Source organism: Vicugna pacos, chromosome 4, assembly GCF_048564905.1.
Source record: "Vicugna pacos chromosome 4, VicPac4, whole genome shotgun sequence".
NCBI classification, from domain to species: domain Eukaryota; kingdom Metazoa; phylum Chordata; class Mammalia; order Artiodactyla; family Camelidae; genus Vicugna; species Vicugna pacos.
Genome location: NC_132990.1, coordinates 41,990,962 through 42,018,625, shown reverse-complemented (window position 1 = coordinate 42,018,625; position 27,664 = coordinate 41,990,962). Strand labels below are relative to the sequence as shown.

The 27,664-nt window shown below is 40.2% G+C and overlaps 1 protein-coding gene across 2 annotated transcripts in view; it reads right to left on the bottom strand.

The window, feature by feature from the left end:
- Window positions 1-27,664, bottom strand: part of PCSK5 (proprotein convertase subtilisin/kexin type 5) — a 413,215-nt gene that overhangs the window by 226,465 nt on the left and 159,086 nt on the right. For both annotated transcript variants that reach the window (XM_072959607.1, XM_031677228.2), the window contains exons 7-8: window positions 25,758-25,930; window positions 4,583-4,795 (exon numbers count right to left, since the gene is read on the bottom strand). In XM_072959607.1, coding sequence (XP_072815708.1) covers window positions 4,583-4,795; window positions 25,758-25,930 — 386 coding nt within the window. The remainder of the gene's footprint in view (window positions 1-4,582; window positions 4,796-25,757; window positions 25,931-27,664) is intronic.

Genomic DNA, 27,664 nt, shown 5'->3' with positions numbered 1-27,664 from the left:
AGCAAAATAAAAAGAAACCGAGGACCAAATTACGCCTTCTGTGTCCACTGAAGTCACAAAGACTGGTGGAGAATTCAATCATGACCAACATGGCCACACAGAATTCCATTCCCATGTTGCAAAGAGAATCTCCCATGATGCAGTGAGAATCTGTAAAGTGCAAACATCAGGTTTTGCTTACAAATGTGAGACTGCTATCACTAAAGAAGGATCCCATCTTATGTCATTTTTGCATCTCCTAATGCTCAGCTCAGGGCCGGGTACAGAGCACAGCACGGTATTTACTTGTTAACACGCTGATCGCCCACTGTGGATCGGGGGTCCCTGAGGAAACACAACTGTCACCCAGATTTGGGTGACATGGTGATCAGCATGTTAAGATGAATTGCTAATGTCAAGCTCCTTTATACTCATTTTGTTCTATACTTTCAACTCTCCCACTCATTAGGAAGGACTTCGAGGTCACTTCTTAATCGACTCTCTAAACAAGACTCATATAAACTTATAAGCAATCTACAAAAATTAAGTGTGTATGTGTATATACACAATCCAGGGGCCAAAGTACAGCTATTCCTCTCACGACTACTATTGCTACCACCAGCCACACTGCTTCTAAAACTACCACCACGAGCAACTTGCAAAGAGCGAGGCAATGAGCAATAATAGGCTTGCCATGTGCACACACACCTGTGTATGCAAAAATCACACTTGATCCCACAGGAACTCGGCAAGGAAGACACACTATTTATTAACTAAGGAAACGGAGGCTCAGAGAGACTCATGAGCTGAAGGACACGCAGCTCGTAAAGAGATGGTAAGTGGTGAAGTAGTAAATCCTGAAAGGGTAGCCAAAGAAAAAGCTGAGCTACAGAGTGTAGTCATCTGTGGAGCAAAGGTTCCAGACCAACCCCAGCAATCATGGCGGAATGAGCCTTGGGATCCAGCCCCAGTCAGCAAGGGGGTATCACCATTCCCCTGCAGGCCCACAATCAAAATCAGAACCCTTCAGGAATAAACTTTCCTTCCTTCTTTTTAACATTCTCAAGAGGAGATATATCAAACTTCCACACAAATGAAACGCATCTGGATTTGCTAGTCTTCCACTCATGAAAAATCATGACATTTCCCCAATCAAAAGGAGAAACAGAGATGATGGTAATGACTGCGTCTGAATAACGAATCGGCAGCAGGAGCAGGGACTTCCCACACCAGGAAATGCGTGGCTGCTTGGGCACATGAAACGCCGTAAGATGATTCCTCCACATGGAGCTGGGCTATCAGGCCAGCCCTGAGATAGCCCGGGCAGCCAGTCTGTTTTGAACGCAAATAAACATCAGAAGAGCACTGAGCTGAACATATATTCTCTAAAACTTGGCTCACAAAACCCCTCCAAGAGGGAATACGATGGACCCACATTCCAATCAGCGAGACAAATGACTACAGGGAAAAAAAAGGCAAAGGCTGAACTAGTCCCAAAAGAAAGAGATCATTTAACGATGGGGAAGCCTGGGGGAGCTTTATCTCTAAAACAGACTTGGGAGAAACTGATGTAAAGACAGGATCTTCACGCCTCCTCGACACTAAGAATGGTTGTATACAGAACTTCATCATGTAGCAGGATTCCCGTGGGCAATTTCCTATGGGAAATACATGGTCAAATGCCCTCTGCCTTTCACCAACCCACCAGGAGGAGTTTCTCTGAAGGAGAGAGCACTCATCTGCCTCTTGTGACTACACATAAACTACATATAAATTATACGTGTGGAAGATGGAAGCTTCATCAGTCTCTGTATGTACAGACCATGCACAAGCACCTTGTGAAGCTTCCGTCATCCCCAATGTCTGACAGTCATTTATGCCTGAATATTTATTAAGTTCAAGCTCTGGGAAGGAATAAGACGAAGTCTTCGACATCAGGTGGTTTCCATTCTAGCAGGGAAAACAGACAGTCCATAAGAAAATGTAGAATATCGTGTTAAGTAGCTTTAAGGGCACTAGAAAGAAAATGGAACAGAAGAAAAAGAATCGAGCACGGGGAAGGGGACGGTGAGGAAGACCAGCCTCCCTGCGGTGAGGCTGGAGAAGAGACATAAAAGAAGTGGTTTCCGGGGAAAGCGTTCCTGCCAGGGGACACTTCTCAGGGCCGGGTCTGAAATCACCCAAAAGGCATAGTAGCCTCGGAGAGCTCGACGCTGTGCCTGGGAACTAGCAACTCAGATGCTGAAGAGCTCAGGTTTTTTTGCAAGAGGACTGCTTGTCTGAGGGGGTTAGGAAAAGGCACGAAATTCAAAATGAGTGAGCCATGCAGTGATAAACAATGGATGCTAATGTAGTCCATGTACTTTTTTTTTCTTTTTTAAATCACTGTGAAAAGAACCCAGTCAAGAAAAGCAGCATCTTTTCATAAAGCCCCAAGCTGGACATCCTTGGAAAGTACCCAGGGCACAACAGCACACTGGTTACAAGGTGGGTTGGGAGTTCATCCTGACTTTGGGTAGAATCCAGGCTCTGCTGCTTAAGAGCTGTGTTTCTCTTAAAGTTTCAAGTCTTGGTTTTCTCACCCGTAACATGGGGACAGCATCTGATCCTTCTGCATAGGGTTTTGAGGATACAAAGAGATGATGCATTTGATGTGCCTAGCACACTGCCAGGCACACGTTAGAAGGGCAAACAATGTTATATTTATGACAAATTAATACAACTATAAATGCACTATGTGTCTGGCATGGAATAAGATGTATAATAAGTGTTGTTAATAAAAACATATTATTTCATAATAACCAATCATCAACTAAATAAAAATCAGTTGATTAGGGCAATAGGTATGCTTAGAGAGGAGCTTCTTATCATAGTAATCTTGGTATCCTGGATGCCTCACTTGCTGTAATAAGATCCAAGGCTATCACTGATCTGAGTCTATTAAGCATGAGTGGAATACAAAGGTTGCCAATGGTACTGACAGTGGTGGCAGGAAACCAAGGGATGGAGACGTGGCTGCATTCTGAAACTCAGGGCAAGGTTTTCCTGCTTGCATGCCACGAAAAGGCATTCGGTGGAGGACAAGTAAAATTTATTTAACAAAAGTGCTTTCCCAGAAGCAGTGAGATTTTTCCTCTCCTGGATCCTCAGTGTCTGCCTCAGTTCAACTCACAAAGGTGCTCTATGAATGAAGAATAACAACCGTGCTCTTCTGGAGAAGCTGCAAATGACAAAAGGAAATGAATGGTCCAGGGAGGGGAGCCCCTGAACAAAGAGAGACATTGTAACACTCAATCATGGATGCCACTAGCAGGATGCGGGCATCTGCAAGGGACCACAGGCATCTGGTTCAAAGCCTGGTGAAGAAAAGGTCTCAAGTGCAGAGCAGGATTATTTGTCATTCTGACATCTAGAAGGAAAAGGTGCAGCTGGACCACAAAAGGCTGATACTGACACTGACTCGACTCTACATCGACTCTTAACATACTCATCAAAGTGCCTTTCTTCACGGGGCGGGTGGAACAGTTCATGATAGTCTATAGATCGGAAAAACGAAGGTACGACAAGCATTTCTGTTAATAACAGCTGGAAAAATGACCAGCCTAAGCTAGCACGATGCAGAAAGATACACTGACTTAGGGAACAATGGTACCAGAAGGTTGTTTCAGTCTATAGGATCTGAAAGTAAGGTCTTGGCTAAAGGCTAAAAAGTCTTAAGAACAGCAGTTTAGCTCCACTTCAGAAAGACAAACCCCAAGACGTTTTACAAAGCCATGATCAGGAAAAGAGCAAAGTGCAAAGGTGTTCGAAATCTCAAGACAGCCACACAGCGTGGAGCATCCCAAAACTCAGACCCTTCTTGAGCACCAGTGGGTCAGGTAGTGTGCAAAGAGCCTTTTATTTACTTCCTCGTTGTAATAATTCCATGAAATATGTATTATTAAATGTCCCCATTTTACGGGTAAGGATGTTGAGACAGAAAAATTAAGTAACGTGTCCAAAGTTACCCAGCTGCTAAATAGTTCAAGACTGAACAAAACCCATCCAGGCTGGTCCTGCAACCTGAACTTTTAACCCTTTCACTGCCTGCACAGAGAGCAGGGCGAGTAGGTAAGTATATCATGCAGGACTACTGTGCTGCTTGTTCCTGCAAACTTTGTGCTGTGGCACTACAGGAGACCTCTCATGGAGGTTTAGTTCACGCTGAATTAGTTGTACCTACTTCAGAACCAAAGTACTGAAGCTGAGTTCAAAGGCAGTCCAAGGACAGAGTGATAAGGGAACTGGGCTCAGATTCCCACCTAGTCTCTTCTCTGCCACTAACTCACAAGGTGAATGTGGACCATTCATCTGTCTTCAGTAAAGCTGAAGCTTAGCCAAGTCTAAGGCCACATTCAGTGCTGGAATGCAATGGCCCCCAGACAGCCTTTTTCAATGAATTGGCAACAGAATGGTAACTATGCAATACCTGTGTTGAGTAATCAGTCAATCTGACTTTCTCTTTCCACATGTAACTTGCGCATAGAAATGCACGGTTCTCAAATTGCGTTTCAAAATGAAAGATAAGTAAACCAATTGGGACAGACATGAAAGGGGCACATACTATTTTCTTATCATAGGACTCTCCGCTGCTGTAGGTTGTGGCCAGCGTGGACGAACACTCCTCCAGGTACCAAGGCTTCTTTCCGCTTTCGGCTGTGCTGCTGATGGAGATGGTGTAGATGCTGTTGGTGTAGCCGTCGCAAGAGCAGTGGTCTTTGCTCCTTCCGCCATTTCCTGATGCCCAGACAAAGACAGAGCCGAGGCCCCTCCGCCCCTGCGCACAAACAGAAAAAGTTAAATGAAGGAAGACGTGGAGTCCAGACCCGAGATAAAGACAAGATCAATATCAACATGGCAGAATCAAGTCTTCACAGGAGCATGATGCTATAGCAGTAATATCCTGGATTTAATCTGTTTCCTGGGGTAGGAGGAGTTGCTTTTAGAAGCTAAAATAATCCAGATGTAAGGTACAGCATGGTGACTACGGTTAATAGTATTGTATTGTATGTTTGAAAGCTGCCAAGAGAGTAGATCTTAAAAGTTCTCATCACAAGAAAAAATATCTGTAACTACATGTGGAGATGGATGTTAACTGGACTCACCATGGTGATCATTTCCCATACACAAATATTGAATCATCAGTGCTGTACACTTGAAACTAACACAGTGCTTTATGTCAATTATATTCCAATAAGGAAAAGGACCTAAAATCCCTTTTACATGATATAGTCATAGAAATATCAATGTCACCAATGACAATGATTAATAAGGGCTAACATTTATTCGATCCCTATCATGGACCAAGCACAATTCCAAATGTTTTACATGAATCAGACTGAATTTTTCCAACAACCCTGTGAGGATGGTACAATTTTTGTCCCCATTGTACAGATGAAAAATTGAGGCACAGAAGTAATGTTCCTGAGATCATAAGCTAGTAAATGGAAGGACAAAATTTGAACCCAAGACAGCCAGAGCCCAGAGTTGGAGCATTAGTCACAATGACCATAGTTGCATGATATTCCTATAAATCTGCATCCACATAAGCTGGGTGCTATTGTGCACACTCATTTGATCTGTGAGCAACGTGAGGTGTATAGGGGTTATATATTTATCATGAGATCACGTCATCAGTAAGGGACAGAATTTGGGACCATGCCCTTCCTCCCAGCGCTGTGCCTCCACTATGTAGGGCATGGATGTTAATTAAGAGGGATGTTAACGGGTGCTATCAGAAGTAAATGGACTTCAGGATCAAATATGTTTGGGAAAACTCAGAGTTAAGCAAAATTAAACAAGTTAACCTATGGCAGAACTAAGAGTCTTTAGTATGTGACTGTTCATTGTAAAATTCTAAGAGGGGGCAGGAGAGGGCACGATGTGAAGTGATTTACAAACATATTTGACCATGGATATCTTCTTCAACCAGATCTGTGAACTTTTTCTTACATACTTTACATCAAATCTTGGCATGAACTCAAAGACTTTCCTAAGGTCATAAAATAATTAAGAGGAAGAAGCAAAGTAGAACATAGATGTACTAAAGCATATTGACTATTTTGCACTCTAAGATGAGATCTTCAGGAGAAAAGAGAGAAATAAGCCAAAGTGAAGAGTATCTCTCGGAATACTTATAACTGAATCCCTCAGAAATTTTACCATTTTAAAACTAGAAGGCACACTGGAGGACACCTCGGCCAGATCTATCATTTTGTAATTAGGAAGTAAGAACCAAAGTCACAAAGCAAGTGATGGCTGAACTTCTTTTCTTCCTTCCAGACCCTAACTTTTCTGGTCTCAGGTGGAGAAAAAAGTATTTGGGATGCTGTCCCAGAATTTCTGGAAAAAGAGCCAAGGAAAGAGAGACGACAAAAAATCTGGAATATCTTTGATAAACTCTCCCTGACCTTGAATCCTCAAGGGACAGAATATTTATGACAGGATTTCACTTGACCTGAGCATAGATTTCTTTTTGTCTTTCTATGTGGAAAAATGCAATATGATTACATAGGAATGGGAAAAATTCATGAAGAGAGAGAGGGAGAAACTTCTGGATGATACTGCCACTAGACAGCTGGACCTGGTTTACCATCCTTCAGTCTCCCATCCAAATATTCATGAGACATAGAGAAAGATGCAAAAATCACCAAACCGTCATAAACTAAGGCTTTTATTCAATGCTTCTAATTCTCTCGAGGGAATTACTCTTCACTATGGTGTGGAGGGCCAGAGAGAGAAACTCTGGTGACTGATGCATGTCTGTACCTCAAAGACAGAACATCGCAGCCAGTGAAGAGGGATGAAGGTTCCATTTCATCACCAATGTGTGCCCTTCCTATCACACATGGAGGGGTTGTGTCACTGGGAAAAACACGGTCACATCAGAGCTTTACCTGACAGGTTAACAAACACACGAGATAATGCAGAAACCTACCTGGGTTAAACAGCACCATAACAGGTAGTAGGTCAAGAACCACCAAAGGATAAAAAGCCCACATGACACAATCACATTTATTTATCTATGTAAAAGTATGACCACTTATATAAACTTCCATGAGAAGATCTTTAAAAATGTATTTGATTTTAAAGAATATTCAATAAGACAATATTCAGAAGGTACTTTTATGTTCACAATGTAATTACAAGTGCAGGATACAAAATGATAAAGCATGGTCTCAGTTTAGAAATAAGTGTGTGTGTGTGTGCATGCGATGAAGTTAATGTGCAGTGCACTTATATGCTTAAAGCTACCATAAAGTGACAATATAACAGAATTTGTCCTGTTTGGTAAGATTAGGAATGGATTTTATTTTCTTTTTATACCACCCTTTCATGAATATGTATGATTTTTATAAACAGAAACAAACACATTTATTTCTCTATTAGGAAGGAAAACACAGGGCCAATTCTTAAGAGATAATTTTTATGATCAAGAGGAGTTTTACAACTTTTACAGAGAGAAGGCTCCTTTATAGAAGGTTCATTGTGCACTTAAAAACCACAGAGGCTAACATTTAAAGAAGCTTACTACATGCGCCAAGCACTGTACAAACATTCTGCACAATTCAAGTTTATACCATTATATTACAGATGAGTAAACGGGTTCAGAAATGCTCGTTAACACCACAGCCAAAGCTTAAACCCAACTCGAGCTAAAGCCATAGCCCTCTGCCATAACAACAGTCTTGTTTTGGGCAAAAAGAGGGCAGGTGGTTGCTGTCCTGTTTTGAGCCAAACTCCCAGTGAAGCCTGGCATTAGGATCTAAGAGCACACCAGCCTCCAAGCTCTCTCCAGACTTGGAGGCAGAATTAGAATAATGAAGAAAAGATGTATGCATGGTCCTGAGTATCCTCGGGGAAGGACATAGGTTCTGATGCAAAGTTCCCTCTAGAAATTCCCACCTGACAAGCGTTTCCTCAGAAGCATGACCACAGGTCGTTCTATTCTGGAGTGTCCACACATGACACCACCGTGGAGGAACAATGACACTGCTAGGGGGTCTTTTGGAGACCCATTTGGTTGGAAAAACAGTTGGTTGACAGGACAGTGGGTGCCGCTGCCCTGGAAATGTCCCTTCTTGACAGAGGTGACGTCCTTCTATCAAACAGGTAATTTGAGGGACTTATTTTACAACTGAGCAGGGTGAAGGCAAACTCCAAAGGACAGTCTGGGGTTAAGAACTGCCCCCACCCCCAGGCCTGAAGAGAGCCAGGGAGAGAGGAGTCCCTGGGACTGGAGACAGAGGGGCTCACGGGAGGTGAAGATGGTCCACACCAACCCAAGATGGCCCAGCAGGGAAGGAGCCGGGGAATACATGCTGAGCGAGACACCCCAGGCTCTTCCTCACTCTCTCCCACTTTTGTCTATGTATCCCACTGGCTGTCCCCACCAGAGGCCAGAGGCCCTGGAGCCCACAGAGATTAAGATCCCAGAGTACAAAGCCTGTGGACAGAAGGGGAGGGGGAACTGGACAGCTGAATGGAATACATCTAGCTTCATCCTTATAATGTGCCGTGGCCTGAATTTTGTCTCCCCTCAAAATTCATATGTTGATGCCTGAACCCCTAAGGTGAATATATTTGAAGATAGGGCCTTTAAGGAGGTAATTAAGGTGAAATAAGGTCATAAGGGTGGGGCCCTAATCAGACATGACTGGCGCCCTTATCAGAAGAGGAAGAGACAACAGGAGTGCGTGCACAGAGGAAAGGCCTTGTGACAACACAGCAAGAAGGCAGCTGTTGGCAAGCCTAGGAGGGAGGCACCAGCACCAGAACCCAGCTCTGCTGGCACCTTGATCATGCACTTCCAGACTGGGGGGAAAGCCTTTTCTATTGTTTAAGCCCCCCAGTCTGTGATGTCCTCTTACAGCGTCCTGAGTTGACTAACACACGGTGGGAGGAGGAGGCAGAGGATGAGCTGTGTCCCCCTGCCCACCCCCACCACCCCATGGAGGCTACAGCACATACAGACGCTGCCACCACTCTGTCTCCAGGGCAATCTGACCTTTGTGCCTGTGTGTGTGGTTTATAATTAAAGTCTCAGAAATAAACAGACTGAATTTGTGGGCTGAAAATGCTATCAAGACAGCTGCTAAAGATCTAGGGGGTTAATCTGAAACAATTAGCAATCCAAAGGTTTATTTACTACAGACGCACAGGGAATTCTCATTAGTGTGCAATATTCAGAAAACCACAACATATGTGGTTAAAAAAAAAACTGGACATGTCTCTGAAATTCAGAGTAATTTAAGAATTAAATCTTAGTGAGGGATGTAGGGAGAAGGGAAGGTGGGCAGAGCATTATAAAGAGGAAACAATCTTGAGACATGTATTTTCCCAAGGTGTAGGAAATAACGACATTGTCTACTTTGGTAAAGTATTACGATTACAACTGGTTATTTAAATATAACTTTGAATGAGAAAAGGAAAAAAAACCCTGCTGATTTAACTGAGTGCTAAGTTGAAAGTTAGTAAATTATTTATTGTGAGATATACTGTGAAGTCCACACACGACCCATGCGACCAAACTCTAAATATTCTCTTTTCATTGTGTATCTAATTGTGCATGTGTTTCTTCTCACGTATACCCTACAAAAATCAATTTGTAATACACCGTAAGCATTATTATTAAAGTCTAGGAAAAAAAGGGATTTTCTTGTGGTTCAGGAGGTCAGAAGAGACTACTTCACGCTAGATTGTCAATTAAACCGTATACTGCAGGCCAGGTTTTGAGAACCACAGAGTTTAGTGGAACTCAATTTCTTTCTTTAAAATGGTGTGATAATTTTTCAGCTGCTGTGGTTAGATTTTATTTGGTATTTTAATACTACTTTCTTCACCTGTACTGCTCAGAAGGTACAGGTGACTTCTGAACAATGGTGGGGGTTGGGGCACTGACCGTCCCCACAGTAGGCCATCCACGTATAACTTAGAGTCCGCCCTCCTTATACACTGTTCTTCTGTATTTGTGGTTCTGCGTCTTTGGATTCAACCAGACTGTGTAGGCTTTAGGATTTATTATTGACAAAAATGTCCACGTATAAGTGGACCTGCCCAGTTCACACCCGTGCTGTTCAACGGTCAACCATATTCTTACAGGAGCATGACTAAGTGACCAGGGACTTCCTACAAGAGAAGTGGCTGGATGCTGTGCTAGGTGTGTCCACATATACCAGTTAATTTAAAGCAATACCAGCGAGATAGAAATGCATTTTTACAGATAAGGAACAGAGTAATACGAAGTAATGGGCACACTGTCAGGGAACGAGAGCGGGGCGGAGACGGGAGAGGGAAACCAACAGGCTCGACCAGCACCTACGTATCTGTATGTGTCGACACGAAGGACACCACAAAACAACCGCAGGACGAGGGACTCTCATTTAAGTGTGACGTCTTCCAAGTACAGCCTGAATACCCCCTTTATCTCAGCCCCTTCCTGTTCGGCTCCCCATTGTTTTCTGATATCCGTCAACTCAGTGAGAGGAGAGCACGCCCTCTACGGGAGCTCCTTCACACATGGTTCACTGATAAAGGGGCTTTTGGCTGGAAGAGGATGGAGAAAGACAAGGAACCCACAACTGTTCGGTAGCTGAGATATGAAGAGAGAACTACTCGTCTTTTTAAAGCTCAAAAACCCTCTGACTAGTATTTCCAGAATAAATCCTGTTCTTTAACTGAGCAGGGTTCATTGAAAGAAATAGGTCTGGTCTCGAATCACAATGTAAAGGCAGAGCAGAAGGAACAAGCTTTTAGAAAGGTTTTTGTAGTGTTCACACAAGACGTGTGCTCCAGAATTTTAAAATATCGATTGCTTTTTAAAGCAATACTTAATAACTCTTTGAATCATTATCATCAACAGGACAGATGATTCACACGAAAATGAAGGCTCCTTAAAGGTGACCTGAAAAGTAATCTAAAAAGAAATATAACCCACCATTGAAAACAAATCAGGAGCAGATGGTCACACAGCTTCCAATGCCTGGGAGACGACACTGGTGGCAGAAAGTCTTCTTTTGGCTACTCAGCCATAAAAAGGAATGAAATAATGCCATTTGCAGCAACATGGATGGACCCAGAGAGTATAACACTAAGTAAGTCAGACAGAGAAAGTCAAACATCATATGATATCACTTATATGTGGAATCTGAAAAAATGAGACCAATGAACTTATTTACGAAATAGACTCACAGACAGAAAACAAACTTATGGTTACCAAAGCAGATAGGTGGGGGCTAAATTAGGACTTTGGGATTAGCAGATACAAAATACTATATACAGAATAAACATTAAGGTCCTAGGGTATAGCACAGGGAACTATACTTAATAGCTTATAATAACCTATAATGAAAAAGAATATGAAAAGGGATCTATACATGAATGTGTAACTGAATCACTATGCTGTACACCAGAAACTAAGACAACATTATAAATCAACTATACTTGAATTTCAAAAAAGAAAGAAAGTCTTCTCTGGGAAGGTATCAACAGAATGCAGTCATGGCACAGATGTAATCAGATGTCTTTGGGAAAGACTGGAGCCTGAGACTTGTTTCTTCAATCAGTGCATTTGGCAAGATGGGGATGCAGGTAGGGAAATCAATTATACGAGATGGAACTGGACCCAGGGAATAAAGTGGGTCACTCCTCACCAAAACCCAAGGGAATCCAATGAGACAGACAGACATGGGATGTTTTGAAAGGAGTAACAGGATATATGGCCTCGGAGGGTCGGGAATCCAGAGATTAAGTGCTGCTTTTGTCAGGAACAGTCCTACGCCGAAGTGCGAACAGTGCTGGCCACAGTCCCCTCACCTGGAGGATACAGCATGCCTCTGATTTTTATGATCCACTCCACAAGTTGGAGCATCCAATACCCGGAGTACACAGGTTTCATCTGATTCAGGTTTCATTTGGTTCCACTTCAGAATATCTGGTTACTGTGCTCTCAAGAATTACTAAGGTAAAAGAGAAACTACTCTGAGTATTTTAAAAACAAACTGTAATTAATTGTGGGTTTTTTTTTTTAAAGTGAAGTATGTTGTTACAATACTTCACATTACAGTGTTGTGTTAGTCTCTGGTGTGGAGATGGTGATAATTGTGGTTTCTTTGGTGATTTTGAGAGCAGCCTCAGCCAGACTCAGGTTATTATCCACGATTTCCAGGCAAAAATTCTAAGACTGAAAATGCTTAAAAATGGAAAGCAACAGCTTCCCAAGGATGATTTCAACAGGTAGCCAACGAACAACAGCGCATCCTCTGCTAACGCCTGTGGGTGTTCAGCCCTCCATGGCCCCACTGCCTGCCCCTGCCGTTGTTCTCAATCTTTCCGTCCTGTGGAGTGTGTCCAGAACTGCCCATGGAGCAGGAGATCAGACTGGAGGAAGGACTGTCTAAACGCCCAGACTGCCTTATGGAAAACACTGCGGGCATGTCTTTATCAATCTCATTCTGTGCTACTTAGCTTATCCAAGGATGCTGGAGGAGAGGAAAAGATTGAAAACACAAACACAATTATTTTTTAAGTCCTAAAAGGAGGCAGAGAAGGCATTTGTGAATGTAACCAATCTCTCCTCATTTCTGTCCTCCTGCCTTTTCTCATGTGGTATGACTTGACTCCCTCCTTTTCCTCTCCATCTCAACCTCACCCATCTTGTCTGCCCCCCATCAGGTTTTCTGTATTCTGATTTGCTATGTAGAGAATATGTCACTAAGCCATGTGTATTAAGCAATTTTTTATGTTCTGTGGACTTTTTAACAACACACTGAGAATACTGGATGCAGTTATTAGCAACCATATTAATTTCACCATACACAAATCAAAATCCATTTTATATGCTTCCTGAGCATACCACATGCAGTTGGCTACCCTTTTAAAGGAACAGAGAACCCGATTATGATTGTGGGATCAGCTGCTGGTGACAAGTTGCAAGCATGTTTGGCAAAATGCCACATTTTAAAATGATACATATAACCTACAGTTAGGGTCTTTCCATGACATTCTTCATGTTCTAGCACATGAAGAGGTGGCATGATGCACTGAATTCAGGAGATCCAAAGGTGACTGTAGCTCAGTTTTCTAGAAGGACACTTGGAGTAATAAGGCCAAAGACTAGTGTAAAGAATTATTAATCAATGCTGCAAATACAGAACTCCCCTAGACTCGGGTTCCTGATAAAACCTTACCTTTATATTTATTGCGTGAATAGAAAGAAGAAAAACAAACCAAAACTGAGTCATTTATCCACCCTATCTGCCAGAATATAAATTCAGCAGCACATCAGCTCCTTCAGAAGGGCTGACACAGGGCCTGGACACATAACACGGTTTCTTACACTTTATCACCAGCTCCACGATGCCATGACCCTTGGCTCCTGACAGCAGTATTACGACAGGGTAGATGTCTCTTCTTTGTTTATTGAAAGTATAAGCAAAAGAAAATTAGTCTTCCATGGAGAAAGGGTAGTAGACGATCTAGCAGAAGATTAAAAAGTGTATTTACTGATGGAAATACATCTGTTTCCAAGCAACGAGTTTTGTTCCTGTTGACCTGTAGATAACTCAGTATATTTAGGAACTCGCACCCTTAAAATGTGGAGTCGAATAATGTGCTACGGATCATTATTTCAAGCCGGCCCGGAAAAGGTCATGGAATGAAATTTTCTATTTCTACAGAAGGAAACTGAGGGAATGAAGTTAGCAGAGCCGATCAGTAGCAGGCCTAGGACCAGGTGATCCAGGCTCTCCTCAACCAATGCTGGTCCCCGCTGACCAGTACCGACACGGGGTGTTCCTAAGGATGCTTAACAACATGGCTCAGGGAAACACTGCTTAAAGAGGGAAAAAACAAACAAACCAGAAACCAAAACCCTTCTCCTCCTCCCTTACCTCATTTACCAAATCAACAATCCTCAAATAATTGTCTGCCTTCTTGTGTTTTATCCGTAGTCAACTCATATTGATCAGTGGATCTCTTTTTTTTTTTCCCCCCTCTCTCAGCCCTTGGCTTTCTCATCTGACTTAATGAAGCTTCAGCAGGACTCAGGTTATTATTTGTTTCTGGTCACTCCCACTGTCCTGCAAGCTCTGAGCCCTGTCCCAGTGGTCTTCCCATGGCGTGGGGACTGCTAATACTGGACGGGCCAGGGAGCATGCAGATTGGTTTATCAGTTCTTCATTCCAAATAGCTGAAAAAGTACATCTGGTCTCATCAGCCCTCTGATATAATCACAGGAATTAAAAGCACCAACGCAGCTATTCTGGGTATACCCACCATCCCAGCATTCCCATTTCAAGGGAAAAAGAGACACACCTGACAAAGGTTTCTCCATCTTGGATCATCCCAGAGCAAATGCAGTGTCATGCTCAGATTTTCAGGAGAGCCAGATTTATTAAACTGAGGACATTTTCCATATTAACACAAATTCCCTCTTTTCAAACTGCCCAGAAAGATACCATTACCTTCAAATTACATCGAAGGAGTAGAATTTGAAAAATTCCTTTCACAGAGAATGAAAACATTTATTATCAACAGGGGTATAAAAGGAATTTATTGTAAATGTTTGGAAAGACATTTGGAAAGAAGCACAGAGGGCTACTCCAGCAATAGTGAAAAGTTGATACTCTTCCCTAAGTTAGCTTTAGGTTAGAGAATGCCTCACTGTGGGCTGGTTCCAGCTCCTGCTCAGCTCTGAAGGGGTGAGCAAGCTGCCCCTCTCTGAAGCCCACCACGCGGCTGGAATGTCACAAACTTCTACTCCATGAAGCACTAACTTTAATCTTCCGTGAAGTAGCTCATATCATCTCTCAAAGGGAGAAAATCAGCCCTTTACATTTTCTTCCCACAAACGCAACCCTGACTTAAATGAAAGCAAATCCCACTTCTGAGAAAATTACAGTTGATATTGTGCTGACATTATTTACAAGACTCTTCAGTGGGTACTCGGGGGCCTGAAAGATGCACACCACACATTGGCCTCCCTCCGACGGGGAGACCAGCAGTTGGTCTGAGCTCTGTGCGTGTGAGATCGCAGTCCGTTTGCATGACAGTGCCATAATAAGTATGATCACAACCCGGTCTCAGGGAAACAGAAGCTCTGGTAATTCTGTAACTTGTTCCAGGTTGCAACACTAGAGAGAAACCAGACTGAGATTCCAACTCTGGTCTTTGTGACTTTAAGGCCAACACTCTCTATATCACCACAGGCTGCATTCAGAGGTGAAAAGAAAGAGACAAGAGAGTGAAGTTCAGAACATGCCAAATCAGTTGCCAAAATTCCCCAGGAGTTCAGAGGAGAGACAGGTCCCTGTGGCTGTGTTCATGCTGCCGATCAGAATTAAAGCTACTGTTGACTGAGAGCTGCGTGAGCAGAGACAGGCCCGTATGACACACTTCATGAGAGCACACCTCACAGAGAGCATGGTGGCCAAGAGCAGAGGCTTGGAAGTCAGCCCTGAGTCTGAACCACAGCTATGCTTCTCAACGACCAGGTGCCCACTTTTCCAAGGCTTAGTTCCCAAATCTATAAACTGGGTGAAGTCCTGTGAAAACCATCCATATGCCTACCTCAAGTGGCTATCAGAGGTAAGAATCGCAATAATGTTTATAATCCTGATATTAAATTTGACTGTTTTCGTCTTAAAGATGAGGACTGTAGGCTCAGGGTAAGTGGAAAAAAGTCTGCTATAAAAGCCATATATATATGTATATATATATACATATACATATACATATACATATACATATACATATACATATACATACACACATTTAAATGGAAGTACTGGGGATTGAACCCAGGACCTCATGCCTGCTGAGCATGGGTCCTACCGCTGAGCTATAACTCCCCCTCACCATATATACTTTTAAATCATCTGATACTATCAACTCAGTTCAATTCGTCCTTGTTTATTACATGGTAGCCTTTCTTTTCCAGTTCCTGCCATGTTTTGTTGAAGGAAATTAATGTATCAGTCCTCCCCATCAGCTTTCTCAAATCTCTGTTTGGAATCACAGAAACCCAGAATTGGTAGGAATCTTAACTTGACCTAATCCAATCCTGGTTTGATTTTGTATCTTCCCTGTAACAGGGACATCCAGACAATACTAGAATGACTCCTGTGATAAAGACTTCACTTACCCCCCAGGTGGCCCAGTAGTCACTAAAAATAGAACAAAACAAACTAAAAGAAAAGAGGACTGCTACTGACGTCTGGCTAATCCATGACTTGAAGAAAGCGAATTAGAATGGAATTTGCAAAAGTTAATAAAAACTACTCACAGGGTTAAGAAAGAATCTCTAAACTAAAGACAAGATGACGAATTTTTGCCATTTGCACTTATACGCGGCTAGAATAGATTTGTGCTCCTTTCCATACCAATGCATCACAATTCACAATAATACAGTCATCTAAATCTGATACTTGGATATCAGATAATCTTCAATTATAGAATGTGAAACCACCTATGTGTTCATGAAGACATATATTTCTTTGTTTCCAAATGGATAATATTCTATTGGGTCCATTTGGCAAGTTGTCTCTTAGCTTTGTTAAAGCTCTAAAAACATAGTTCCATCAGGAAGTAGTTAAATCCTAAGGGAAGATTTTTTTTTTTTAAAAAACCCAGTTAAAGTCAATTTTCATGAAATAGGCTCTTTCGTCTATCTCTGCCTACCCATATATTATTTCAAAGTTTTACAACATTTGCCAACTGATCTAACAGCAATCTGTCATTTATTAAAATGCAAACTGGTACCAAGCCTGCTACAGCTGGGTGTGTATCAGATACAAACATATCCTTCCTGAGTGGAATTGGTTAATTTTATTATGATGATGATTACTGCTTTTACATATAAGCTCATTATACCTCTTTTCCCCCATCCTGGTGAACATATGCTTTTAATTTAAGGGTGGAAAAGTGTGTGTGTGTGTGTGTGTGTGTGTGTGTCCGCACGCGCGTGTGCACACAAGGGTAAATGGGGTAAATGAGACAACGTATGATTATAAAGCAAGCCTGGGCTTTCAGCAAATATTCAGAATATCCAATTAGTTGTAAAATCTGATGACTTGAAAAGGAAATTGATGACAGAAAGGAGATGTACTCATCAGAGACTTCGCAGGAGACTCGACAGGCTGGCACATGCCAATAGATGTTCATCAAATGTCCTGGTTTCCATCTGGATCCCTGAATAGAAGCATGAGGATGGGATGGAGGCCAGTTCCAAAAGGGAGATGAGAGACCAATGATTCTGATTTTACTCACTTTTGCTCCCTATCCTTGACACTGGCTCTGTGATGAACTCACTGGAACGCTTTAATTGATAATCCCAAAGCCAAAAAATAAGAATGCCATGGAACGGCAACTGTACCAAGTGTACTTGTAGACACAGTGGCAGAACAGACACTACACAGTATCTACAATGAGCTACATGATTTCTCCCACATGATATAAGAGATTAAGCTAGATGGCACACCAGTGCTGGGAACGTAGTGAATACTTGAGAAATAGTTCTTGAGTACAATAATAAGGGAAGCACTGGTAACCCTAATAGAGGATTTTCTAATAATGGAAAAAGAAAAAGATTCAGTTCCATGTTTTTTGCTTGTTTTCTAAAGGATATTATTCAACACACTTGTCAGGAAATTGTGAAATGCTGCCAATGCATTAGATGCTTGCTGATGAATATCAAATGCAGTATTAAAGTTTAATAACCCAAATAGCAGAGAAAAGATGACTGCAAGGCAACCAGACTGCACACAGTAAGTTTTGTTCCTGTGTGTTTTTCAGTCTGCTTTTATTATTGACCAGATCTATTTGTAGGAGGGACTTTGGGAGTTGGCTGGCACTTTGTTTTGAACCTTCATTTATCACTATATGGTCAGCTCCCCAGAGACAAGTGCTGTGTGCTATTCACCTTTCACCAGCACCTAGCAAAGTGCCTATAATATTGTAATCACCAGTGAGTGTCTCCTGAATGCAATCAGAAATAAGTGAATGAATCAAGAGTCTATCAAAGACAACTTTAGGCAATTAGCTCCTTTTTCTGACACCAAATCTTGGGTCACCTATAGATGAAATGCTGTCAATAAACTCACTCATTGTATAAAATCATTTCTTATTTAGAACTTCCTGGGTAGATGAAGCCAAGAATTTCCCCCACGGAAGTCTTCACCAGTCATACCACCGAGCCAAAGGATCACCGATGTAAGTGAAATCATATCTGTTTGAATGAGAGCAACTTTTAAAAACTATCCTTTCACAAGATGACAGGTAAGATTTTGATTCTCAGACCTCTGCAAAATTGCTTATAAGCAATTACAATTGCTTATAATGTTCCTTGTTGGTCACAGGGAGCAGTGATGAATTTTAAAGAGAAGACAAATGACAAGATTTACATATAAAAATACTCCTCTGGCTGCAGTATTCAGGCTGAATTGAAAGCTGAAGCTCAAGCTGAGAGGATGGACGTTTTGGAATTATGCTCTTGCCAAAGTCTATATAAGAGAAGTTGGTTCTAATTATAAGGACAAGAGGGCAGATTCCATCAGCTTTCAGAAGTAGTACACGAAGGACAGACTTATTAGATGACCACGATGAAGAAACGAAGAAATCATAAGTTTTAGGAAGGGAGACTGGGTGAATGGCAGTAACATCAACAAGTAAGTAAACACTTGAATGCTGGTGAAAACAACTCAACCACAAAAATAATTTCTAGCTCCAACCTTCTGACTCTAAATGTCTCATAAGTTTAGCTGAATTTTCACAAAGTAGTTTTAAAGAATTTAAAATGAAATGAAATTTAACAGCAATTAAAAAAAAGTCATGAAAATAAAAGCTGTACGGTTAAAGTTTAGAACATTGATTAAATAAACAAATATATCTCTTTACTGCAGGACTTCTCAGAGCCTTTAAAATGCTTTTAAATTTCTAAAGGAAGCATGTAAGAAGTGGTGTTTCTCAAGCATATTTGACAGAAAAATCCTCTTATCCCCCTACCCTGCTTTCCTTTAGCATTTTATCAATTAGAGTTTTATGGAAAAGCTTTAGAAAATACCCACTTAGGTCTTTTTTCTCATTTATTTTGGCCATCCTTTACTAATAATCTCAAGATTATATGTGTACCTTCTCTAAGAATCATTCAGCAATATGAAATTAATTAAGCCCAGAGATTTGGAACAATCAAAAATTTTAATAATATTTTATATGATTAACCAGTTTTATTACTCTTGCCTTTTTCGTGGTGATAATGATTGACAATGAGTAAGATTCATAACATAATTAGAGACTTTCTATGTTCTGGGAACTCTGCTGAGTATTTCACAGGCATTAATCATACAATCCTCACAATAGTCCAATAAAGTAATTATGAGCATTTAGCTCCATTTTATAGAGGAACAAACTTATCCTCAGAAAGGCTAATTAACTTGAACAAGGTCAAGTGTTAGAACCCACAGGAGAGTCTGAATCCAGAGTCCGGGCACATTAATCACCAGACTATCTGGTATGTTAATAGCTCATTTCCAAAATACTAACCAAAAACAATGCAAGTGTGATCCTTAAGGAGATGAAATCAGTACATGCAGCAAATTGGCATGGAAGTCATTCATACATTTATTCACTCATTCACTGAACAGCTGCTGAGTACAAGACACTGTTTGGGTACTGGGGATACAGTTGAGAACAAGACAGTCACACTCGGGGCCTTCATGGAGGAGACAAACAATCAACAAGGTAAGTAAACATAATACAGAAACATAAATATTGCCTACGAGGGGATCTGAAGGGTTAGAGTGCATGAGTGTTACATTGTTGGGGAGAAAAAACCAGGTAAGCCTCTTTGCCTGGAAAAGTTAGATGAGAACTCAGAGAGGAACAGGGTGTCACTGTGCCCTTGACAAAAGCAGCTTCAGTGGAAGGATGGGGCAGGGTCCTGATGCCGTGGCTTCCCAAGATAATGGGGAAAAAAGATCTTGTAGAGGGCAAGCACGGACCACAGTTTCAAGGAAATTTTGTTCTAAAGTGAAAAAAGAAAATGAGGCAGTAACTGGAAGGAGACAAGGAGACCAGAGATGGATTCTCCTATCTCTTTTTCGAGATACGAAAATTAGCAGCATGAACATAAGTGGATGGCAATAATATAGCTGAGAGGGAAATTTGAGGGATGAAAGAAAAGCTAATTGACTGAGCCACGTCACTGATGAGGTGAGAAGGGACAGGGTCCAGTGAAGAAATGGAGGACGTGGACTTAGCTAGAAGAGCAATTAATTCACCATGGTAACGGGAGACAAGCTGGAGTATGTGCTCTCAGATGAAGGAAGGTGGTCAGATGTGCCAAATAAAATAGAAACGATAACATGTAAAAATGTTTATTAGACTTCTTTGCAGACCATATTCTGACTTCTTTAGCTATGCTGAATATCTATTTTCTATAAAATTAGGAAAATAGTATCTACCTTATGAGATTACTAGGACGATTAAAAGTTACCTATTTTAGGGCTTAGAAGAGTGACTGGCAAATGTTAAATGTACTATATTACTTTTATTATTTGTATGCAGCCCAAATTATATACCTCTAATTCTTGAATTTAAGTTTATAGCTCCTTAGCATCAAATAAAGTGCAGTCTTTGGGAGAAAGTGCAAGCTGTCGATCATGGCATGGTTTGTTTAACATAGATTCTCTGATGCAATTCTGGCACATTAATTCTAAAGGGGCTCTAAATTGAATTAATTCTGATTTTGTCAAAGTCTTTGAAAACCGCTACGTTTTACTAGGCTAAATGCTTATCTTATGGCAAACAAATAGGGAGCATTTTGAAATCCAGTATTTGCTGTGTTTTTTAATTAGCAAGCAGAAGGAACGGACACAATCAATACTTGGACTCCCTGAGCAAAATTTACTTATTTCTTTTGTGAAAAACCTTTCCTGATACACAGACTTCTTTCTCTTGCTACCAATCTCTCCAGTTGTCTTGGCATTGCTCATCCAACTCATTATCAACTCTTTTCTGGACCATTTCAATCTTCCAGTCTTGCCTTCCCCGTCCCTCACCACCACACGCAGTCCATTCTCTACACAGCAGAGATCTTTTAAAATTGTGTATTTGATCAGACCACTACTCTGCTGAAAACCTCCAACAGCTTTCTGTAACAGATTAAAAGGCAAACACCCTCCAGACTTTAAGAAGCCCTGCTGAGCTGGCCCCTGCCTACCTCTGCCTCCAACCTACTGCCTGCCCTCTGGTCACATGTCACAAACACCCCAGTGAGCATCCTGTTCTGGAAATACACCCTAATCATTCTCCACTCATAGCGCTTTGCTCTTGCTGTTCCTTCTGCACAACTCTGCCACATGTCTTCACCTGGCTGGTTTCTTATTATTTATGTCTCCATTCACACATCACCTCCTCAAACCAGACTCCCTGTCCTCTCTAACTAGAGCCGTTCTGTTCTCCCCCCGTCATCAGTTTAATTTCATTCCTAACCTTTCTCCTAAGCGCAAACAGTCTTGATTGTTTCTATGTTCCTTTTCTGTCTTGTTGCTAGAATGTCGAAACTTTTATGTATTACATATAAAACTCAGACGTCTTCTTTCCTCCTCTATCGATAGTGTGGGAGTTCACTAAATTTAATAGAAAGAAGAGATTCCAATTCCTGTAGTTTGTAGATGATGTAGTAAAAATTGCCACAGAACAGAGTGACTTCAGGTGGCCACATGGGTTTTCAGCTAGTTACTTGAAGGAATTATTTTATGGTCATTTTATTCCCTCATTCCTTAAATCATTCAGCTAATAATTCCCTTATTTATTTCTTTATTGGGCTCTATAACCTAACTTAGCATAAAGTATTTATCCAAATATTTTCCATATATTTGACAATATGTAATGTAGAGAACACAAATTAAAATGATCTCAAAGAATATACAATTTACTGTCTCACTTGATGCCTGATAATGGAAGAATGGAAGATTTCTTTTTCCTGGAAAAGACTATCTAATGTACTACTTTAAAAATATTAAATTACATATTCATAGATATTTAGAGAAACAACCCTTAGGAAAATGTAAATTAAATTCAAGCCACAGACATGGATAACTGAAATGAATTTGGTATACAAATTGAATGAAACTGAAGATGTGCTTTCACGGGCAAGTAAAATTGAAGGTAAGTATAGACATGGAAAGAACAAAATAAAGGACATCACAGAACTCAGAGAGTCTATGCTGACTTTCATTATATTATTTTCAATCTACCACTACAAGTAACTAAATGGAATCATCTAGAACTCCGCAGTGTGGAAATGGTATAGGAGAAAAGAATGGGGGACTATGGACAAATAAAGTTTTCTGGAAGGACATGACCTCGTCTCAGAAAAAAGAAATGAATACATATGGTATTTCCTGAGCACCTCTTATGTTTCAGGTATTACGTCAACTGCTTTATCTGCATTATATGCTCTTAGCAATCGTGACATTTTTGTAAGTAAGTACAGTTACTGCCCTACTTTAGATTAGGAAATGGAAGCAGAGAGGTAATTTGATCTATACGAGGTCAGAGAGCAGTAAACTACAAATCCTAGGCTCAGCCCTAACCTAAGTCCACAGCCTGTGTTTTAAACCTGTAAGAGCCCTCTCAGGCCGATCTTACCACATCGAAATGAGTCACTGTTGCTTTTCCACCATCGGATGTACAATGCTAGGAGTCAGAATAATTTCTTCTTTTTAACAGTTATTTCTTTTGTTACTAGCTAAACTCTAAAAGTTAAGTGGTTTGTTTTAAAACGAAAACTTCTTGTTTTTCTAGATTAAAATCTTAAAAGAGCCTCAATGGAATGCTGAATAAATTATGGGCTGTCCACCCTCCAAAGATTGTGAAACATTAAAGTAAATGGGTTCTATCCTATGGGTTGCCCCAGAAGGATACCCAGGATCCACGGTTAGATGCAAAGAGCAACAGGCAAAGACATATGATACCTTTTGGTGTAGGAATGTGCACAGAATTACGGAAAAATGTAGTCCATAATGCTTAGCAATGGTTATCTAGTTGGATGGGAAAAAATCTAGTTTTAATTTCATCATTATAGTAATGATCTACTGTAATAGACATGAGTTATTTCTATAACTGATGAGTATAATATAAATTTTTTCACAACTTTATTTCAAAATATTATCTTCTCATATGTTTGAATAGTTTTCTCAGATGATCTTATGCCTAATCTTAACTCTGTTTTTCTTCAACCAATGTACCACATTTGTATTTGTTTTATATATTAGATTTCCAGTTAAGATTTCCATTGAATGAAAGATTCCCTAGCAAAAAGACATTTGAAAACCATTGGTCCATATCATCTGATTTAATAACAGCTATCGAATATAGGACATTTTCTCTATATATGTATACTCATGAGGCTATGTGTATTACTAACATAAATATATTCATTTTAATGAGAAATTCCAGACTGCTCTGTATTATATGAAGAGCCCTGCACATAAAATTTGAAAATTAAATATGAACCAAGTATGATTTATTTAACTTGAATAACCATTGTATTGATGGCACAGAGAGAGAGAGAGAATAATTTACAGTCCAAGGCTTTGGTAATGAAATCACCAGATTGTTTAGAGTTCATTCATTTGGTGTTCAGGCACCTTGAAAGGAAAGTTCCAGGCAACAACTTAGAATATTATTCTCTTGTTTAAAAGAGCTCTAACGTAGCTGAAAATTGACAGAGCTATAAAAGTACGTCTTAACCAAATACGGACTATCTCTGAGTTAGAAAGTACGTACAGAGCAAGTGCAGAAGCTTTCCCTCCAATCTATTTCAGAATAACCAGGAGACAGCCTAGCTCAGCCTTCTGATTAAAACTCTAGCACCAATCCCACAAAGGTGGAAGAATCATAATTATTTGTCCTCCAGCTACATTACATTAATGAAATGCATGCATTCCACTGCTCCAAATCTGGGCTGAATTTATAACAACCCTATGGTTAGCATAATTCGCAGTAAATTAAATTAAATTCAACAAACATTTACTGAGTACCCACTAGAATTCAATGTGCTTTATGGCTTTTGTAAAGCCCATAAAGATGCATAGAACACAAGTTCTGCTCTCTAGGAACTTACCATTTAGTGAGGAAGATACAGGAAAACTAACTCTAATATAAAGCACAATATGATAAAGACTATACATGCCACCAGTGAGAAGAGCAAGTATAGGAGAGGGATCACATATACGCAGTTCTAGTTTGGGCAGTGAGAAGGCTTCTGGGGAGAGGTAATAGTTCAGCTGACGTCTGATGGTCAAATAGGGTTTGTCTGTATCGTAGTGGGTCATGGGAGAGAGGCAAGGACTGCACACTGCAGAGAAAGCAGCACGTGCCTATGGTGAGAAAGAGTGGAGCACGCTTTACAGACACAGGAAAAAACACTCAGGTTACCAAAGGGGAGCGTAGGGGGGAGGGATAAATTAGGAGTATGGGATTAACAGATGCAAACCACTGCACATAAAATCGATAAGCAACAAGGATTTACTGTATAGCACGGGGAACTGATTCAATATATTGTAATAACCCATTATAGACAATAATCCGAAAAAATACGTGTGCATCTGGATCACTTTGCTGTACCTCTAAAACTGACACGAGATTGTAAATCAACTATATTCAATTAAAAATAAGAGTGGAGTATGCTTATATTCTTACAAAGTAAAAAGAAATGAGGAAGCAAAAAGAGGTTAGGCTGCGATCAGTGATGGCCTAACATGAACATGATGAAAGACTCAGACACAGAAAACAAACCTCAGGTTACCAGTGGGGGTGGGGGGGCAATATAGGGATAGAGGGTTAAGAAGTACCAACTATTAAGTATAAAATAAGCTACAAGGATACATTGTACAACAGGGGGAATACAGCCAATGTTTTATAATAACTATAAATGGAGTATGACCTTTAAAAATTGTGAATCACTATATTGTGCCTCTGTAATTTATAATACTATAATCAATAATACTTCAATAAAATTTTTCTAAATTAAAAAATGTATGCTTTAAATCACTCAATGGTCTATTCACAAGTAAGGAAGAGAAAGGAATTGCTTCTGGTGGACCTCTGCTCCTTTCAGGATTGTAAGTATATAGCCTCCCCCCCCCTTTTTTTTTTTACTATATTCAAATAAGGTAGCATTTCTTAAGGTCTGTAATTTGAAACAGATATTTTGTTACATTAGATTATATGGTCAGTTTTGCGGGGAGGAAGTTTTTAGTAAAGTCAAGGAAGATGAGTTAAGCTGCCTGGTTAGGGAATGTGGTAACAGCCATAAAAATCATATTGTCCTGGGACACAGGTGAAGCGAGGGAAGAGACTGCACAAGGGAGATGCCCAGAAGGGCGCTGCTGGATGATCTATCAACACCAACTGGACAGTTTCAACATTTTCAATTCTCAGTCTCACAGTGGAGAACTTATTTCTCCAAATCCAAGATTAACATACAGATGAGTATTAACATATTAATGAGTATTTCCTTTGAACAAATCTAAGCATCCAAATACTCCTCTGTTTTCATCAGAGGAAACTCTCTAAGCCCTTAGCTGATCTGCAGAAAAGGTAACAACACAGACCCCTAAAGGTTTGGCATCCCTCTCCATGAACCTGTCTACCGGCTCAGCCTAGAGCTCAGAGATGACTTCATATGCGAATTATCACCAATCGACAGTTTGAGTTAAGGTGCTTTTAAGACTTACCATTCTAACGCCGTTTTCAAAGGCTTGCCGGGTGAGTGGAGCTGGTCCGTCCACAGTCTTGCCATCATCATCTGGGCCCCAGCTGGCGCTGTAAATGTGTACGTGCTGGGGATTGAAGCTAACTGACTTGGCTTCAACCATATCCGTGACATCTCCATCCAGCATTCGAACTCCTTCAAGACAGAAAGGGGAAATAACTCTACTGGACGCTTAACTGTATGACACCCAAACAGACCAAGACATATTTCAATCGTAGCATTTTTTTTTTAAGGAAAGAATAAACTTTATCAACATTTAAAGAACATCTTAAACAAAAGTGAACATAAATACAAAACAGAAACAGACTCATAGACTCACAGAATACAAACTTGTGGTTGCCAGGGGGGAGGGGGGTGAGAAGGGACACACTGGGAGTTGGAAATTTGTAGATACCAACAGGCACATGTAGAATAGATAAACAAGATTATACTGTATAGCACAGGGAAATATATACAAGATCTTATGGTAGCTCACAGAGAAAAAGAATGAGACAATGAATATATGTATGTTCATGTGTAACTGAAAAATTGTGCTCTACACTGGAAACTGATACAACATTGTAAACTGACTATAACTCAATTTAAAAAAAAGAACACACAAAAAAAATGAGCAGGAAACGATAGGGCAAGATTTTTCCGAAGCTTTCTTGTGGGGAAAGGAAGTTACATTGCTTGTAAAAGAGTAAATTTTCTTGAAAAACTTTATCCATTGTTCTCTTTTTCTAAGTTTCCACATTCTCTCCCTCCTCTTAATTCCTGAGTGAGTACTTGACAAAGTCTCAAGAAATCCATCTTCCCTAAATTTCTCATTAGATAACTTGTGCTCATAATTGGTATAAAACATTCTCACTCCAGCAGTCTTCCAAAATTTGGAGAGCTGCCAAGTTAGAGTAGTCCAATTTCCTCCATACTTAATATTACCTCCTAATCTGTACGACTGATGTGAACTTAACATATCACTTCTTTGCCAAGTTATTTATAAGTCAAATAATAAATGAGAATGCCCTCTGTGCATGTAACACATCACACAATTCTCAAAGGGTTTTGGCAATGTTCATTAATTTTCATGTAAGTATTCCCACCAGATAGATAGGCATTTATTATTAACCTTAATTTGCAAAAATAGACACTAAGATACTAAAAAATAAATTATATGTCAAATACCAAGCTTTCCCTTTTTTTGTTGAGGAGACTCATAACAACAATAAAAATCTAATCGTTAAGCAAACATATCTTTCCTTAAGCTAACTCTAAATACCATCACTGAGACACTATATTCATTTAAAATTGTATCTTTACAGCCCAAACTTACTCCATGGGAAAGTCTTGCTATCTGGTAGGATTTTAAGTTTTAATTGGTTACCAATAAATGAGGATTAAATAATAAAACCTCAAATCAGACTGCTTTAAATGCTATGTGGTTTGAGGTGGGAATTCTGGTAGAATATAAAAATATTCTTGAAGGAAACACACCTTTGTACTTTTTTAACTATAAAACTATAAACACAGAAAAACAGAAAGAATGACAATGAACATGGATACAGCCAGTACTCAACTACTGTTAACATTTTGCCACATTTTCTTCATCTAAAAATATAACTAATAGGCTAAGCCATTTTAAATTACATGACAGCTATGACACTCTATCCTTTAATATTTTTTCCAAAAACATAATGGAAATAAACACCCAGTCAACAGTTAAATTTACCCAAAGCATCCCTGAAGACATTGCATTTGGTTGCTACGTCTCTTGACTATCTTTTCCTCTAGACTTAAGTATTTTGAAAGGAGATGTACATAAACAGATGATGTGGAGAGCAAAGGTTTTGAACAAGTCTCTTTAAAACTTATGGGATGGAAACTGTACTT